Source organism: Microtus oregoni, unplaced genomic scaffold, assembly GCF_018167655.1.
Source record: "Microtus oregoni isolate MIOR12 unplaced genomic scaffold, Mior012 000046F_ref0000063, whole genome shotgun sequence".
NCBI lineage: Eukaryota > Metazoa > Chordata > Mammalia > Rodentia > Cricetidae > Microtus > Microtus oregoni.
The window spans coordinates 593,255-610,279 of NW_024543220.1; the positions used below are offsets into that span (position 1 = coordinate 593,255).

The 17,025-nt window shown below is 47.1% G+C and overlaps 1 protein-coding gene across 1 annotated transcript in view; it reads left to right on the forward strand.

The window, feature by feature from the left end:
* LOC121435528 (thromboxane-A synthase) overlaps positions 1 to 17,025 on the forward strand; it is a 163,676-nt gene that overhangs the window by 97,772 nt on the left and 48,879 nt on the right. The window contains exons 6-9 of the mRNA XM_041634926.1: positions 6,182 to 6,270; positions 9,327 to 9,475; positions 10,763 to 10,893; positions 16,456 to 16,770. Of these exons, the coding sequence (XP_041490860.1) occupies positions 6,182 to 6,270; positions 9,327 to 9,475; positions 10,763 to 10,893; positions 16,456 to 16,770 (684 nt within the window). The remainder of the gene's footprint in view (positions 1 to 6,181; positions 6,271 to 9,326; positions 9,476 to 10,762; positions 10,894 to 16,455; positions 16,771 to 17,025) is intronic.

A 17,025-nucleotide genomic window follows, 5' to 3' on the forward strand; every position in this document is an offset into this window, starting at 1 on the left:
CCTGATCTACTGAGTGAGTTCCAAGACAATAAAACCCTGTCTCAAAAAACCAAAAAACAAAGCAAGATCAAGGGTCAGAAGTAGCATTTACATAATAAGACCAAACATGTGGGCCCAGGGGGGAGCTGTCCATGAGGAAGGGCTGCCCAGAGGTTCAGAGGGAAGTATTCCCAATGTTCAAACCAGCCTGGAGATAGATCCTCCATAGGACAGCAGCCATGTTTGGAGCTCTTGACTGTGCAAGGTCCTTTACATATTTTGTTTCTAATCATAGTTATAACACATCAAGGGAGGCACCATTATCCCCATCCCTCAGGTGAAGACATAAACTCACCAAGTTTAGGCCTTTGGCAAGAAACTACGAAGTTCCAGGGAATGGAGTCACAGTTATTGGCCATGACTTTGAGTGTTTTCTCTGCTTGGAGCCAGTGTGAATTACCCAAGTCAAATTCTTCCCCCTCAAGAAGAATGCCAAGAGTGGGATTTTGGAGAGATGTTGGAGAATGTTCCTCTGAGCAGGGGATGCCTTGCCCCTTCCTGGCTATCTCCCTAAAGAATGCCTTCTCTGTCTGCTCCTAAAGATTAGAGTTCACCACTTGCCTTATGTCTACACTATTCTTCAGAGACAGGTGGTCCAATCCTTTAACAAACACTGGGTGCTGAATTTATATAATAAAGTCCAAGCTGAGCAAGAACTTCCTTCTTTGGGGAATTTTCTTCCCAAACTGAGGATGGCACTTCACTCTCAGCAAATGTGCCTTTTCCCTAAACAACCACCCAGTCCCATATTCTGACTCTGTCCTCTAGGGACAGCCCAGGCTTGACTGTTGGGCTGTCACCCTGGCCTTAGCCAACTTAGACTGTAATAGCAAAGTACTATAGACTGGATGGCTTAAACAATAGATAAGTGTTTTCTCTCAGGCTGCAACTGGAGAACAGGGTCCTGGCAGTAGTGACTTTGGGTGGCTTCTCTTTTGTGGTTTTCTTGGAGCCACACATCTTGCTATGTGCTCACAAGATCTCCTTTTGGAGACAGTGTCTCACTGTGTGGCTCAGGCTGGCCTCAAATTCACTATTGTGGTGCAGGCTAGCCTAGATGTCCTAATGTCCTAATTCTTCTACCTCAGCCTTCTGGATGCTGTAACTACAGGCACACACCATCACCCCTGGATCAAGGTCCCTGGCCTTAACATTTCATTTAATGCTAATATTTTCCTGAGAGGCTGTGTCTCCAATCCAGCTACACTGGGAATTAGATCAACAACATATGGGTTTCAGGAGGACACAAACACTCAGTCCATAGCAACCCCCAGAAGAAATCCATTTTTAAAAACCAAGTGGTATCAGTATTTTATGCGATTAAAAGCACAACATATGTGCATCTTGAAAATGTTGGGTAAAACAAAAATAAAAATCACTCATTGTCCTACACAGATGAAAGACAACAAAGCCAAAGCTTTAAGATGTGGGTGGAAGATCATGGGGTTCCTTCTGGTCTCATGGCCATACATCTGACATTCACCTGCTTGTCTGGAAACTCAGAGAAGGAGCCTCAGGGCTCTTTGCACAAGCCCAAGCCACCGGGCCTTGGCTTGTATGCAACCCATGTGAGAGAAGGCATTCAATAGCAGCGGTACATAGCACAAGAAGAGAAACGGAAATGATGGCTGCCGGCCAACACACAGCCCATGCTCCACTCTCTTGTCGTATGTTCTCTGCGTTATTTCTTAAAACACTTTTATATGGCATGCCCCATCTCATACCACATTAACCCAGATAAAAACGTCATTATCCATTCAGTTGTGACTGATAGCAGGCATGGTAGAGTAGAAAACTGCAACCACATCAGCCAGCAACAAAGCATTTTAGTTAAATGCATGTGGGAGAAGCGATGGTGGGCAGCTGTCCGTGGCTCCTTGGGAGAAGTGGTGGTAGGCGGCTGGCCGTGGCTCCTTGGGAGAAGCGGTGGTAGGCGGCTGGCCGTGGCTCTTGGGGACAAGCGGTGGTAGGTGGCTGGCCGTGGCTACTTGAGAGAAGTGATGGTCGTGGCTCCTCTGAATTACCCAGGTCTGTACCTGGATTCCATGTAAGAGAGCTCTCCTAACACACAGGGCGTGCGTCTAGCCTCTGAGTCATTTGTATAAGTCAAATTGTATACTGTATCTCTCTTACTAGCATAATGATACTTAAGCTTGATGTCTAGGGAGACTTTCATTCTGACAGGTTTTTGTGGATGGTGGGTTTTTTTTTTAATGCTCCTCTGAAATACATTTTTTTAAAAAGGCTTCTATTTTTAATATTTTATTAAAATAAGATTCGCTTGAAAAACTAAGCTTACTAGGATAATTGAAGGGGCTACAAGTGGCTTAGCAGGTAAAGGTGCTTGTTGCCAAGCTGACTGGTTTCTTCTCTGGGAGCCACAAGGTAGAAGGAGAAAGCCAGCCTGCAAGTTGTCCTCTGAGCGCCACAGGTCACTGTGGCGGGTCACACCCACACATGCGCACTGAGTAAACAAACAAATGTCTTAAGATAACTTGGGAATGGTAGCCAGAGAAGCTGGCAAGAGAGATGCAGTTCAGGTGGCAATGAGTTCTCCAAATATTAAGAAAGTCAGATTTCGCCGGGTGGTGGTGGCGCACGCCTTTCATCCCAGCACTCAGGAGGCAGAGGCAGGCGGATCTCTGTGAGTTCGAGGCCAACCTTGTCTACAGAGCAAGTTCCAGGACAGGCTCCAAAGCTACACAGAGGGGGAGAGACAGGGAGGGGAGCAAAGGAAAAGGTATAGCTCAATAAAATCAATTTTTTAAAAAAAGCTTCACAGAGAAACCCTGTCTTGAAAAACCAAAAGAGAGAGAGAGAGAGAGTCAGATTTCTTGGAAGACATTTTTAAGGAACCCATCTACACGCATTCCTGTACGGTGGATTGTTCAGAGGAAGGTTTGTGAGAATTTAGAAAAGAATGCCTCAGTCATGAAGAGTTGACACAGAGTCACCAAAACCAAGTCAGACTCACTCTGTGCATTTCTTTTCTGGACGGACGGACAAAAGGACAGACAGCTGGGTCAATGGCACTCCCGCTTCAGCCAATCGCTGACAAGGCCTCCTCCCGCCAATTATTGGGAAAGTGGGACCAGGCTGAGTATTTACTTGGGTTTATCCAGCCTGGCCAAAAGATTTTGAAAACTTGCGCAGATACCTGAAGCAACCATCCAGGTAAGGCTCACAGGTCTGCGCTTGAGTCAGCCGTTACAGCCATGAAGTAAAAGAAAAGTTGGAAGGCCATTGCCAAAGTTTAGATAGAGCAAAGGAGTGGCCATTGTCCCACTCTGAGTTACAGGGAACCCTCGGGCTTCTCAGGCCAGCTCCCTACTACAGGGCTCCCACCCCAGTGCAGGTAAGGAAGCCCTGACATCCTAAGTCTGTCCCCACAGAGCATACGGGGTCAGCTGGCAGGGAGCCGTGATGTCAACAGGAGGAATCCAACACAGCCTCGCCATCCCCCACCATCTCAACATCTGCTCAGACTGTCCCACCATGCCCAGGGTTTTAGGGCAGTTTAGGGAGTTGTTCTTCCCAGAACTGCTGAAGACAACTTTTTATGGAAATAAAGGCAATAGAAAAGCAACGCCTGGGGCTAGAAAGATGGAACAATGGAGCAGTTGCTCTTCCAGAGGACCTGGGTTTGGTTCTCAGCACCCACATGGCAGCTCATAACTGTCTATAATTCTAGTCCCAGGGATCTGACGCCCTCCTCTGGCCTCCTCAGGCAGTGCACACCCATGCTTGGTAGACATATATGCTGGTAAAACACCCAAACAGATAAAACTTTTTTAAAATACAGGGGGAAAAAATTAAAAAGAAACACAAAGCCTTTCTAATGAACGGACCCTAAGGGCTAATGCAGTTATGATTCAAGGGAAAACACCTCGTGACTTTCATTGACCTGAACCTTGATATTTGTTTGTAGTGTGTATCTTCTGCAATGGTCAATGTAAACCTGACCTTGCTACTGGCTTGCAATGGGAAGATCACAAAATGTGATTAATTTACTATTTACTAGATAGTGTCTGAAATAGGACCGTGATCTACCTATGGGTTGCTATTGCAGAATAACCTTTTTTTTTTTTTTTTTTTTTTTTGGTTTTTCAAGACAGGGTTTTTCTGTGTAGCTTTGGAGCCTGTCCTAGAACTAGCTCTGTAGACCAGGTTGGCCTCAAACTCACAGAGATCCACCTGCCTCTGTCTCCTGAGGGCTGGGATTAAAGGTGTACACCACCACTGCCCAGTATAACTTTTTTGTTTTTAAAGAGAAGCAGTAAGAATACAGAAAGGTGTGTAAACTTTCGAAACCAGAGAGGTAGTGGTAACACACACAAGTCTGCGTCCCATCACTATAACAAACACTCATAACCATCAACTCAAGAGAAAAGTCACTATAATACGGCTCACAGTTTTTAAGGCTTCAGTGCGTGACTAGTCAGATCCCTTGTATTGGCTCTGTGGTGGCCCATGACAGCAGCCCATGGCAGAGCAAAACCACGCACCTCAAGTGAGAGAGAGAATGAGGAAAAGGCAGGGGCCCATCGTCCACTGAAGGGCACATTCCAGTAGCCTAGAGAGCTTCCGCTAGGCCCAGCTGGCTAAGGGATCACCACCTCTTGGTCATACTGTCCTAAGTGGATGCTAACCGTCCAAACTGCAGTAGAGTGAGATGAATTTTTCCTCTATTCAGTAACATATCTGACAAGTAGATTAACATTTTGTGAGTTTTCCCCAATATCTTAAGATTTAAAGAGCAAAAAGCAGATACTGCATAATCATTGGGAATCATCTATCTGCCCATCCATCCATCCAACACAGAACTGCATTGCCAGGTTCTGTTGTAGGTTCTAGAAATATAAATAAATAAATAAATAAATAAATAAATAAATAAATAAATCAGACAGAAACCTCCCCTGACTTCAGGCACTTCATAGTCAAGCATCAAAACAATGACAGCCAGGTGCTGGAGAGGTGGCCTAGAGTTAAGAGAGTGTATTGCTCTTATAGAGAGCCCAACCTTAGTTACCTGTGCCTATGTTGTGTGGCTTACAACCTCCCGTACTCCAGTTCCAGGGGATCTGCTGCCCTCTTCTGGCCTCTGCAGGACCAGGCAGGCATGTGGTGCACATACACACAGGCAAAACACCCATGCACATAAAATAAAATAAACCCCAATTTTTTAAAATTGAAACACAGCTTTAAAGTTTCTTAAGAATAATAATGAAAACTAAACGTTAGGCACAATTTCAAAGTATGATTTCCATAAATGTGCAGAAGACCCTACAATAGCATGTTGCCTCAGCTATGATGCTATTCTAGAATGTGCATCAGTTCAAATGATCCCCCTTGACAGTTCAAGCGTGGCCTCTCAAATATACAGCAGAGGGTAAAAGACCATAAGGAATTCTACCCATCTGATCTGTTGGAAGTCAAAGTGATGGGCAGCCAAACCTGCAATCTAACAGCCGGCACTGCATAGGTGTGCACAGCGCAGCTCTCTAGACCTTTCTCTTGGTGATAGAAATTGTCCCCAATCAAGTATTTTAATATTAAGAAGCCAACAATTGCTTTGTGCAGGTTGAGTTATCCTATCTTGGAAGGAAGGCTCAAGCAGCTGAAACACAAATGAGAAACCATCTCTCAGAAATATCATCCAGATAACTTCTGGGTTAATTAAGAAGTTGGAACGGCTGACCCTGAGCTCCTCTGGATGATACTGTTCTGTGTTCTGGTGGGAGATCTGAAAGCTTCACTGGACCAAGCATGCACAGGGTTGGGGCAGTTCAGGGCCAGGACGTACGGAGTGTGGTCTGCTTGCTCGCTAATACTAACCACATGTCAGGAAGCCGAGCGCTGATTTGAAGTTTTGTCTAAACACTTAGTGATCACTTTCATAATCATTTCACGAGATTTACTTTTGAGCCTTTCTTCTTTGGTGTTTCTGCCACAGAAAGCTAGCTTAAGCTTTAAATAGGTATTTATAGACACTGTATTTACAGATATTGTGGGTACTAGCCTCACGAAAAGTACCTTTGAAGTACAGTCTGTTTTTCTAGAAAGTACTGTGTGTAACCTTGTCCATCATCTGCAGCCGATTGAAGCATGATGCCCTAATTACACCTCTGCTGTCTGTTGTCAGATGACACCTCTCGTCAGCCAAGCCTGTGAACGTCTCCTGACTCACCTAGAACACTATGCGGCATCCAGAGACACATTCAACATCCAGAGGTAAGGACCCGAGGAGTCATAGCCCTGAGTGGCTGGCTCTTGTGATGTGCATAATTGCTGGACAGTTATCTTGGGAGTAAGAAGCTGGAATTGCCAGGCATTCCCAACGGCACAGATGGGCTGGTTAATGAAAAATCCTGCTTAAACCATGGCACGAAGCAACTGGAGCCAGGGATGCCGCCTGCTGAGGAAAATCCAAACAGGCAGTGCTTAGTCCCTGAACAGACCTATCCTCTGCCTCCGTGGACATGATGGGTGAGACATGCCAGGGCAGAAAAGGCAGGGACTTTGGGGAAAGTTCCTGATCTCTCACATCAAGAAAGATTGTGAGGCCAGCTGTGGTGGCACACGCTTTTCATCCCAGCACTTGGGAGTCAGGAACAAGTAGGTCTCTGACAGTTTGAAGGTAGCCTGGTCTACATAGTGAGTTTCAGGCAATGGCTGCACAGTGAGACCTGGACTGAAAAAAGTGAGTCATGAGGGTGAGGCTATAGTTCAGTTGGTAGAATGTTTGCTTGGGATGTTCAAAGCCCTGGGATTAACTCCCAACACCCCAAGAAACCTGGCGTGTTACTACACACCTGTAGCTCCATATTCTGGATACTGGCTACATGGGGAATTCAAGGCCCGCCTGGGATACCTGCGACCCTTCATCAAAAAAAAATTAAAATTATAATAAAGTAAGTAAGGCATATGATCTGCCCTGCTCAGGAAACGAAGGCAGGAAGATCACAAGTTCAAGGCCTGCCTGGACGACTTAGTGAAACCCTATCTCAAAATAAAAAGCTAAGGAAATGGAGAGATGGCTCTGCAGTTAAAAGCACTTGTTGCTCTTCCAGAAGACCTGGGTCCAATTCCTCTCTTTCACGTCAAGTGGCTCACATCTGTCTGTAACTTCTGTTCCGGGCATCCAATGCCTTCTGGCCTCCATGAACAATGCAGGCATGCGGTAGTATACATACATACACTCAAGCAAACACATATGCACATAAAACAAATAACTAAATCTCTAAAAATTATAAATAAATAAAAAAGTGGGCGATGGTTCAATGTATAGTTCAATAGAATAGAGTGTTCGCCTAGCACGTGCAAGGCCCTGGTTTCAGTTCTCAGTTGAGCTAACTGGATTAATAAATAAATAAGTAGTGGATCATTTATGCATGGCAGCCACAGCTCTGTGGCAGGCAGGAGGGCGGTGTTAAGTATATACAGCTGGCAATTCAAGTGACTGACTTTTCTCCTAGCAGCCTTTAGATGCTTTATGTTAAACCGTGGCTGGCAGCAGCCTGGGACCAGGATGGCTGCAGATCAGCCCCAGCTGACTCAGAATTATCACCGCTAATAAAATCACAGTGTAGTTGACGCCAGCATTTCCGTGGTGCCGAACTGTTGATGGAGCTTCTCCTCCATACTCTCTCAGATTGTGCAGAAGGTGGAGGAAGATAAGGTGGCCTTCTCGGCTAGCAAAGCAAATCGCTGTTCAATCCTGGGATCATTAAGTATGAGGGGCTGGCGGAAATGCCTTCCGGAGTCGTGCGTAGTTATTGCCTCAGTAGGGAAATCTGTGATCGATCGTAGGAATGTTTTCATTAAGAGCAGTCAAAATTTTAGAGTCATCAAGTCACGACATTCATTCTCCACTGACACGCCGGTGACTGCGGAACTCGTGCAGAAGAGAATCTAAGAGTGTCTGTATCCATGACAAACACAGACGTTATAATTATAGAGGAATATTAATAACCCAGCTATTATCCTCCTTCAAAAGACCTTAAGATGGCAATGCCTGAAAGAAAAGGGAAAGGGAGCTGGAGAGATGGTTCAGCAACTGAGAGCATTGGCAGCTGTTCCAGAGGTCCTGAGTTCAGTTCCCAGCAACTCATGGTGGCTCACAACCGTTTATAATGGGATCTGTTTCCCTCTTCTAAGGACTGGTGAGGTGGCCCAGAGGTCAAGGGAAGCTGGGAAAGCTTAGTGATCCAAGTTTGATCCTCAAAAACCACACAGAGGAAGAGGCCACCTGACCCCACACAAATACGTGCAGTTTCGATGTGCCAATGACAGAGATGACAGGGTGGGAGGTGGAAGGGAAAAACCGACTCCACAAAGTTGTCCTCTGGCCTTCACATATGATGTGCACTGTGGCACCGTGCCCCGCCATGCACACACACACACATACACACACACACACACACACACACACCATGCACAAACGTACACAATAACAATAAATACATAACATTTTATGAAAGAATAATGCTAGTCTAAAACGGCCTTTGGGAGGGAAAGGCCAAGGTTAAATTTTCTATGGCCACTGGAAGACACAGTTCCTTTTGTTTGTTTGGAAAAGGCAATGTGTGTTTTCGGTAATAATATAAGTAGATCCTGAAAGCCTGCCCAGAGTTTTCTGCTACCCCACTCTAGTGAGAAGAACCCTTGTTTTTGTTCGCTTTGTTTCCCGCACTTTCAAAAGCTGCAAAGTCACCAGGCATAGTGGAATACGCCTTAGTCCCAGCGCAGAGAAGGCAAAGACTAGCCAGGGTTACAGATGTCTAAACAAGGGAGGGGAAGGGGGAGGGAGGGAAAGAAACCAAAACAAAAGTCTTCCAAATCATTAGAAGGGAACGGGCAGGGAGTAATGGGCTAATTGGAGTCATTCATCAATGCCCGTTTGACAAGTGTCAATTAATTCTAAGAAGAGCTCTGCATGCATGGGGTGAAAGCCCCTAGGTTTAGGGGCTCCTATTTCCCTCCGCACAGGAAGGCCCCCTCCCCTGGAAGGTATGCACCTTGGTCTTCAACTCAGGCCTAAGGCTTGAGTCAGTGATGCCCTCATCTTCTCTCCCGTTGCTCCTTGGTAAGGCTTCCCCTCGTCCACTGCTGCTGCAGGAAGCCTCCCTCCCACTGCCCAGGTCAGCTCTGCTGGAAGTCCCTCTGTGGTGCTTAGACCAGCCATGCAGACCATGAGGGGTGCACTCTGGGAAGGTCAATGCGGTATCTTTCAAATGCCATCCTCTCTCTCTCTCTCTCTCTCTCTCTCTCTCTCTCTCTCCCCACAGGTGTTACTGCTGTTACACCACAAACGTGGTGGCCAGTGTGGCTTTCGGCACCCAGGTGGACTCCCAGAATGCTCCAGAAGACCCGTTCGTACAACACTGCCGGCGTTTCTTTGCCTTCAGTATCCCCAGGCCCCTCCTGGCTTTAATCTGTGAGTGCATCCCCTACCCAGGGTGGTGAGACCAGACTCTAATTCATGGAAAAACTTGCAGGGTAAAGTTCCCCCAGGCACACGCTAGGAAAGGTTCCTTGGGAGTCTCTGAGAGTTGACTTGCAAAGACCCTGTCTTCCTGGTGACTTGCCACCAACACAGGTAATCCTGGTCTCTGTAGCACCAGGACCAGAAAACTGGTGCATAGGAAGGCAAAGCCAAGTGATGGAGGAAGGTCATTGGTTAAATAAAAAGAAACTGCTTGGCCCTCATTGGTTAGAAGATAGGTGGGAGAAGTAAACAGAACAGAACGCTGGGCGGAAGAGGAAGTGAGCTCAGACTCCACAGCTCTCCTCTCGGAGCAGACGCCTCAGAGGGACACCATGCTCCCAGCTCCCAGGCAGACGCACGCAATGAAGCTCCGACCCAGGACAGACATAGGCTAGAATCTTCCCGGTAAGCACACCTAGGGGCGCAACACAGATGATTAGAAATGGGCTAAATTAATATGTGAGAATTAGCCTAGAAGAGGCTAGATAGAAATGGGCCAAGCAGTGATTAAATGAATACAGTTTGTGTGTTGTTATTTCAGGCATAAGCTAGCCAGGCAGCCGGGGTGCCGGGGACGCAGCCCCGCCGCCCCTATTTACTACAGCCAAGACTAGAACCCCAAGTCTCTCATTTCCTATGGCTTTCTGTTTTGTTTTCTTATCTCCTCACTCGAAATCCCGTCTTGATCCAGGGAACCCTGCCCTCAGTACCCAGGCTGCAATGCTGCAAGACAGGGGAGTGCCCACAGCAGATGGAACCATGTCCCTGCCAACAGCTGCAGCAGCATGTCTCAAGGACAATTCCAGTAACTGCTGCGGGGACACTGATTCCAGAGAAAGGCAAATACGAATGGCCAGAAAGTTAATAAAGTTGATGTACTCTACCTTCTTGTTAAATCTTGACACACTGTCGGTCCCCTATTCTGTCCCCCACCCCATCTGAGATTGGAGATAGCCATTGCTAAGTGTGAAATTGGGTTTGCAAGGCCAGGCGCACAGGAGGACTGACTTTATTGCACAAGCATTCAGAGAGGGCTTACCATGCGTGGGGAACGGGACACAGGGCAGAGCTCAAGTCAGCTCGAGCCCTGCTATGAGCAACGCTGAGTCTGCTGGGAAGACAGGCTCCCAAGGACACCAGTTCAAGACTGGCACTTGCTTCTTAGTAACAGGAGTCTAATAGCCCCGGCTCATTATTGCTCCCCCGTCAACGCCACTCTTGTTTTTCTCTTTCAAGTATCATTTCCATCCATAATGGTCCCATTGGCCCGGATTCTGCCCAATAAGAACCGAGATGAACTGAATGGCTTCTTTAACAAACTCATTAGGAATGTGATTGCCTTACGGGACCAGCAAGCATCAGAAGAGGTAACTATTTTAATAGGACACAGCCTGGAAACAGAATGGAGCCTAATTTGTCATCGCTCTCTCTTTTCTTTCTCCACCCTCCCAGCCCCTCACATCACAAGGGGCTGTCCTTTAAGAGTCTCCCGTTCTGAGCTTTCCGGGGCCAGTGGAAAGCGATAGGAAGCAGGGAAGGGAAGAACAGTAGGGAGAGGTTCCTATCAATGTGCCTATCCCTGGTTTGAACCGTAGGATGAATGCCAGCCCCTGAACTGTCTCACACCATCTAGACATTACCCCAAGCACAGGTTGCAGTAGCCCCACCCACTCCCAAATTTCATAAGTAAGAGCCTCATGCAATTTTCATGAGCATAGTCTTTCTGCTGAAAAATAGCAAGATGAGGATTCATAGCATGAATAGCATAAATATTAGCAAGACGTTTGGGCAACTGTCAATCAATCTTTCAACACGAAGATTCTTGCTAGAAAATTTGTGGTTGACGCCCCTGCTCAGTTTAGCACGTTTCCCGGGTTTCCTCTTTCCCTTGCAGGCTTACCCTCTGCTTGGCACATAGCAAGGATAAGTAAATGTTGGTCGGACTTGACTCTAAGTGGAATGCCGTTGTTGGTGTGAGAGAGCATCTTTCACCATCAGGAGATGCTCCCGCCCGTGGTAGAGATGTCCATTAAGGGATTCATTGCATTAAAGACAGTTACGAAAATGAAAAAAATGGGCTAAAAGGGCTTTTCCTTCGTTGCCTTGAGCAAGATGGAGCTTTAAAAGGGTTTTCTCAAAGACAGTGGCTCAGAGGGATTCATGAGGCCTGATGGTTAAGGCATTGGCCTAGAATAAAATCCAAGTCAATTAGTAGTTTGATGCACTTAGCAGCCTTGGGCAGCAGCAGCCTGTCCTACTCAGCTACATGCCCTGGGGACGGTGTAGCAACTTTTCTCTGCATCGGAAAGGTGTGGGGACGTATATACAAGCTCTCAACCTCTTGGCCCACACCACCATCAGCTCCACTTGAATGCCCTGAGAGGTGGGGGAAAATGGGCCAGCTGGTCTATCTGGCCCCACTAGGAAGCAGACAGAAAAGACAGGACAGCTTCATTCAAATGTATGTTTCTGGGCTGTGAGGAAAAAGCCTAAAGGACAAGAAATAAAGAACCATTTTCAAACTTCATGATTGCTGCAAAGGGCTGCGCTATGAGAGCTTACACACACACAACCATACACACACACACACACAGCCATACACACACACACACACAGCCATACACACACACACAGCCATACACACACACAGCCATACACACACACACACAGCCATACACACACACACACACACACAGCCATACACACACACACACACACACAGCCATACACACACACACACAGCCATACACACACACACACAGCCATACACACACACACACACATAGCCATACACACACACACAGCCATACACACACACACACACAGCCATACACACACACACACAGCCATACACACACACACAGCCATACACACACACACACACAGCCATACACACACACACACAGCCATACACACACACACACAGCCATACACACACACACACACAGCCATACACACACACACACACAGCCATACACACACACACAGCCATACACACACACACACAGCCATACACACACACACACAACCATACACACACACAGCCATACACACACACACACAACCATACACACACACAGCCATACACACACACACACAACCATACACACACACAGCCATACACACACACAACCATACACACACACACACAGCCATACACACACACACACACAGCCATACACACACACACACACAGCCATACACACACACACAACCATACACACACACACAGCCATACACACACACACACAGCCATACACACACACAGCCATACACACACACACAGCCATACACACACACACACAACCATACACACACACAACCATACACACACACAGCCATACACACACACACAGCCATACACACACACAGACATACACACACACAACCATACACACACACACAGCCATACACACACACAGCCATACACACACACAACCATACACACACACACACACAGCCATACACACACACACACAGCCATACACACACACAGCCATACACACACACACAGACATACACACACAGAGAGATACACACACACAACCATACACACAGACACACAGAGACACACACACAGCCATACACACACACAACCATAGACACACAGACATAAACACACACATATACACACACAGGCACACACACAGCCATACACACACACAACCACAGACACACAGACATAGACACACACATATACACACAGACACACACACACAGCACACACATAGCCATACATACACACAGACACAGACACATACACACACAGTCACACACACTGCCACACACATACAGCACACACACAACCACACAAAGACACACAGCCACACACAGCCATACATACACACATAGCACACACACAGACACACACATGCCACACACACAGTCACACACACTGCCACACGCACACACACACAGACATACACACAGAGCCATACACACACAGACACACAAAGACACACACACAGACACACAAAGACACACACAGCACACACACACACACACACCACACACACAGACACACATAGCCCACACACACAGTCACACATAGCTACATGCACCCACACACATGCACTTGCACGCAAGCCTGAAACCTACTGGCTGTAGAACCAGGCTGAAAATTCAGAAACCGTTGCACTGAGTGACTAAGAGGTGAGAGGTTATTAAAGAGCCAATTACTGGGATTGCCTCAAGCTTTTCCTTCCATAAACTTTACAGCTATTTGTTTCAAACAATGAGTTGATCTGAGAAAAACCTCCCAACCACAAATCCAGGGCTGCCCGTGTCAAGACAGAGCTATACAGTTACTAAGAAAACTCACTTAGAACCCATCTGAACTCTGTATACATTCCATCAAACAGATGTGTGTTTGCACAGCGAAAATGCTGCACAGATGTTAAAAGGTAAATATTTTTCTAAGCTCTAGCCGATGGGCGGATTAGACACCTACATCTATCAGGGCATGTATTTTTCTTGGATATAACCGTAAACCAGCCCTGTTTCCATCCTAAATGGGCAGCTTTCACATGGCCTCCGTGCTGCTGTGGGAGTGGAAGAATCCCATCTGCACTAATGTTCCTCTCTAGCTCGTGGGCCCTGGAGAGAGGCCCTTTCCCCTGGCCTCATCAGCTGGCAGTTAAGACAGATTTCTGCAAGACTTCACCAGCCCTTTTTGCAGTCTGGCTGGGCTTGGATAAGAGGGGGAAATGCCAGCTACCATGCTGCTTCTAGAGAAAGACATGGTGTGGCTATTGCAGCGAGCTGCCCTGCCGTCACTCGGGTTCCGCCCAAGAAAAGCGACAGCCAAGCCGCAGGGACTAGGAACACACTTGGTTTCTCTGGTCGCATCCAGGCACCCAGGGAGCCTCAGGTGTCATGTTCCCCTGTGCGATCTTATTCTGCCCCCTGTGACATGCGGGACCACAACAGCCACCCGGATGTTGGCCAATAACAGGACAGCAAAATAAGCAGGGTCAGGGAACAGTGAGGAAGCCCAGGCTTAGCCATTTCCTCTGCTATTAAAGTGGGAACAGCCTGGTGAGAAGTGGAGACCTTGACTCCTTGGCCTTTAGTTCACCTTTAGTGGTGAGCCCTGCCAGGCTCCCAGCAGACACCTTTGATGGTCCCTACCTGTTCATCAGCAAAGGCTTTCTGCCCCAACAGCAGCTGAACAGTTGAAAACAAACCCACTGCTCCCATCCCTGAGGGCATCTGTTGCCTTACATTCTGTTTTGAAGAAGGTTCTATTGTGTGTTTAATATGTGCTCAGCATAACACTTGGCCCAGGTGGGGGAAAGGGGAGGGTCTCACCCTGGGGTTGCTTTGCATCTCACGGAGCAGAAAAAGTAGCCACACGTGAAATGCCAACAAAGTTAAAAGGTGGAATTACATGCCGAGGTGTGGGGCATAGATTATTCATGCAACAGGGGTTCAGAAGCCAACGAGTTGAGAAAACACCACACAACTAGGGAAGTCCTTTGAAATTATAATATTTTCCTGTTGGAAGTTTTGATACTCTCCTCTTGCTGTTTTAATCCCATAAACCAGAAAGGAGCAACATCCTGGTTGTTATTCATTATTTTTTTTTAAAAAAAAAAAAAGCCATTTTGAAGAAAGGACTGCTGGGAACACCCTTCGTGAATGCCAGAGCAGTGGGCAAACACTCCGTGGTCAGAATTAGTGGTGGTTAAAATGTAAAGGATATGCAAATTACTGATAAGGAAGGTGGGGGAAATGATAAGGAGCCTTTTACCACTCAAAGGAGATTGAGGATTACTGGAGAGAAAAAAAGGATAACATAGGAAGCAGGCTACCAAGTCTGGGGACTTTGAAGACAAGCTGGCTCCCTGCTACATGCCGCCATCTTGTCCTGTTGACTGTCTACTGTAGGAGAAAACTTATAGCTGTCCACTATGTCCTTGCATGGTAAACTGTAGACATGTGATCTGATTTAAATCTATCAGGTGTTTTCTCACTGGAAATTCAGCCAGTAGTACAAACTGTAGAATGTGCTAATCAGAACTAAAAGACCTTGGCTTTCCCACCTCCTTTTGCTCTAGGGATCAGTCGTGGCCGATGTTACTACACATGAAAGATGCACATACTTCTCTAGATTGTACACTTACTGTTTTTAGGGAATGAGATCCCACTGTATCTGCTGCTCCAAAATTTGCTTTATTTTAAGCACACTTGGGGGTGGGGTAGGAATCAGCCTGGCTGAAATGGCCTCATCCCGAATAGGCGAAGGGAGCCTGAGACAAACACAACAGAATACTATTTGACCTTATAAAAGCGTGGGATCTATTGGTTTTCAGCTACATGGATAGAAACGGGAGGACGTTATGTTAAGTGCAAGAAGCCAGGAACAGAAAGACAAACACAGAATGCTTGTTGGGCCTGTGGGATCTGAAAATCTGATCCCAGAAATAGAAAATGATTGTCACTGGAGGCTGGGGAGGGGAGGGAGGGAAATGAGATGGTTGGGTACCCAAACCCTGATGAGTAAGAGGACCAAGTTCTGGTGTTCTCCAGCTCAGCAGGGAAACTACATTCATGGCTAGGTGTGGCTGTTCTGTAACAACTCCAAAAGGAGAGTTTGAAGATTCCAGACCTACACAGCACATACATGATATGGAAAGACTGCTCTCGCCATCACACACTGCGTATGTTAAATTGTCCCACAGTAGCTCCGTAAGTCTATACAATGGCAAAGAGGACAATAGCCTCATCTTCCACTGGAGAATCGGTCTGCCCCTCGCTGCTGTCCTGAGGGTCATTCTGGTGACCACCAGGCTCTCACCATCTCAGATAACCCAGTGACAAGAACCTGCTCCTCCCGAGCTGTTCAGAAACTCCACCCAGGAGTCTCCTCCCTGGTCCTCCAGCCTCATTCCGTGATTCTAATGTGCCTTTTCCTCTCCTGTCCTCAGAGGCGGAGAGACTTCCTACAGATGGTGCTGGATGCCCGGCACTCCACACACTCTGTGGGCGTGGAAGACTTTGACATGGTCACAGAAGCCCTGTCCTCTGCCAAGTGCACAGTGGACCCTCCCCAAAGAAGCTGCCCTACATCCATGTCTAAGCCTTTAACCACGGATGAAATTGTGGGCCAGGCCTTCCTCTTCCTCATCGCTGGCCATGAGATCATCACTAACACACTTTCCTTCGTCACCTACCTGCTGGCAACCCACCCTGACTGCCAGGAGAGGCTTCTGAAAGAGGTGGACCTCTTCATGGAGAAGCACGTGAGTACGGCGGGGTCCGGGTGTCCGTGCACATCCACACAACTGTGGATTCGGTGAAATGTCGCCTTAATGACTTGTTAAAATCATGTTCTAAGTTTGTAAGATAAAATAAAGTCACACGCACCTTCGCCATCTCTCTGGGCTAGCAAGTAAAATGGGGTGTTCAGACGAAAGTAAAGAGCCCGTGAGACTGGCTCCAGGGGCCTGCAGAGACCCAGGAAGGAATGGGGGGTCAAAGGGCAGCCATAGGGAAGG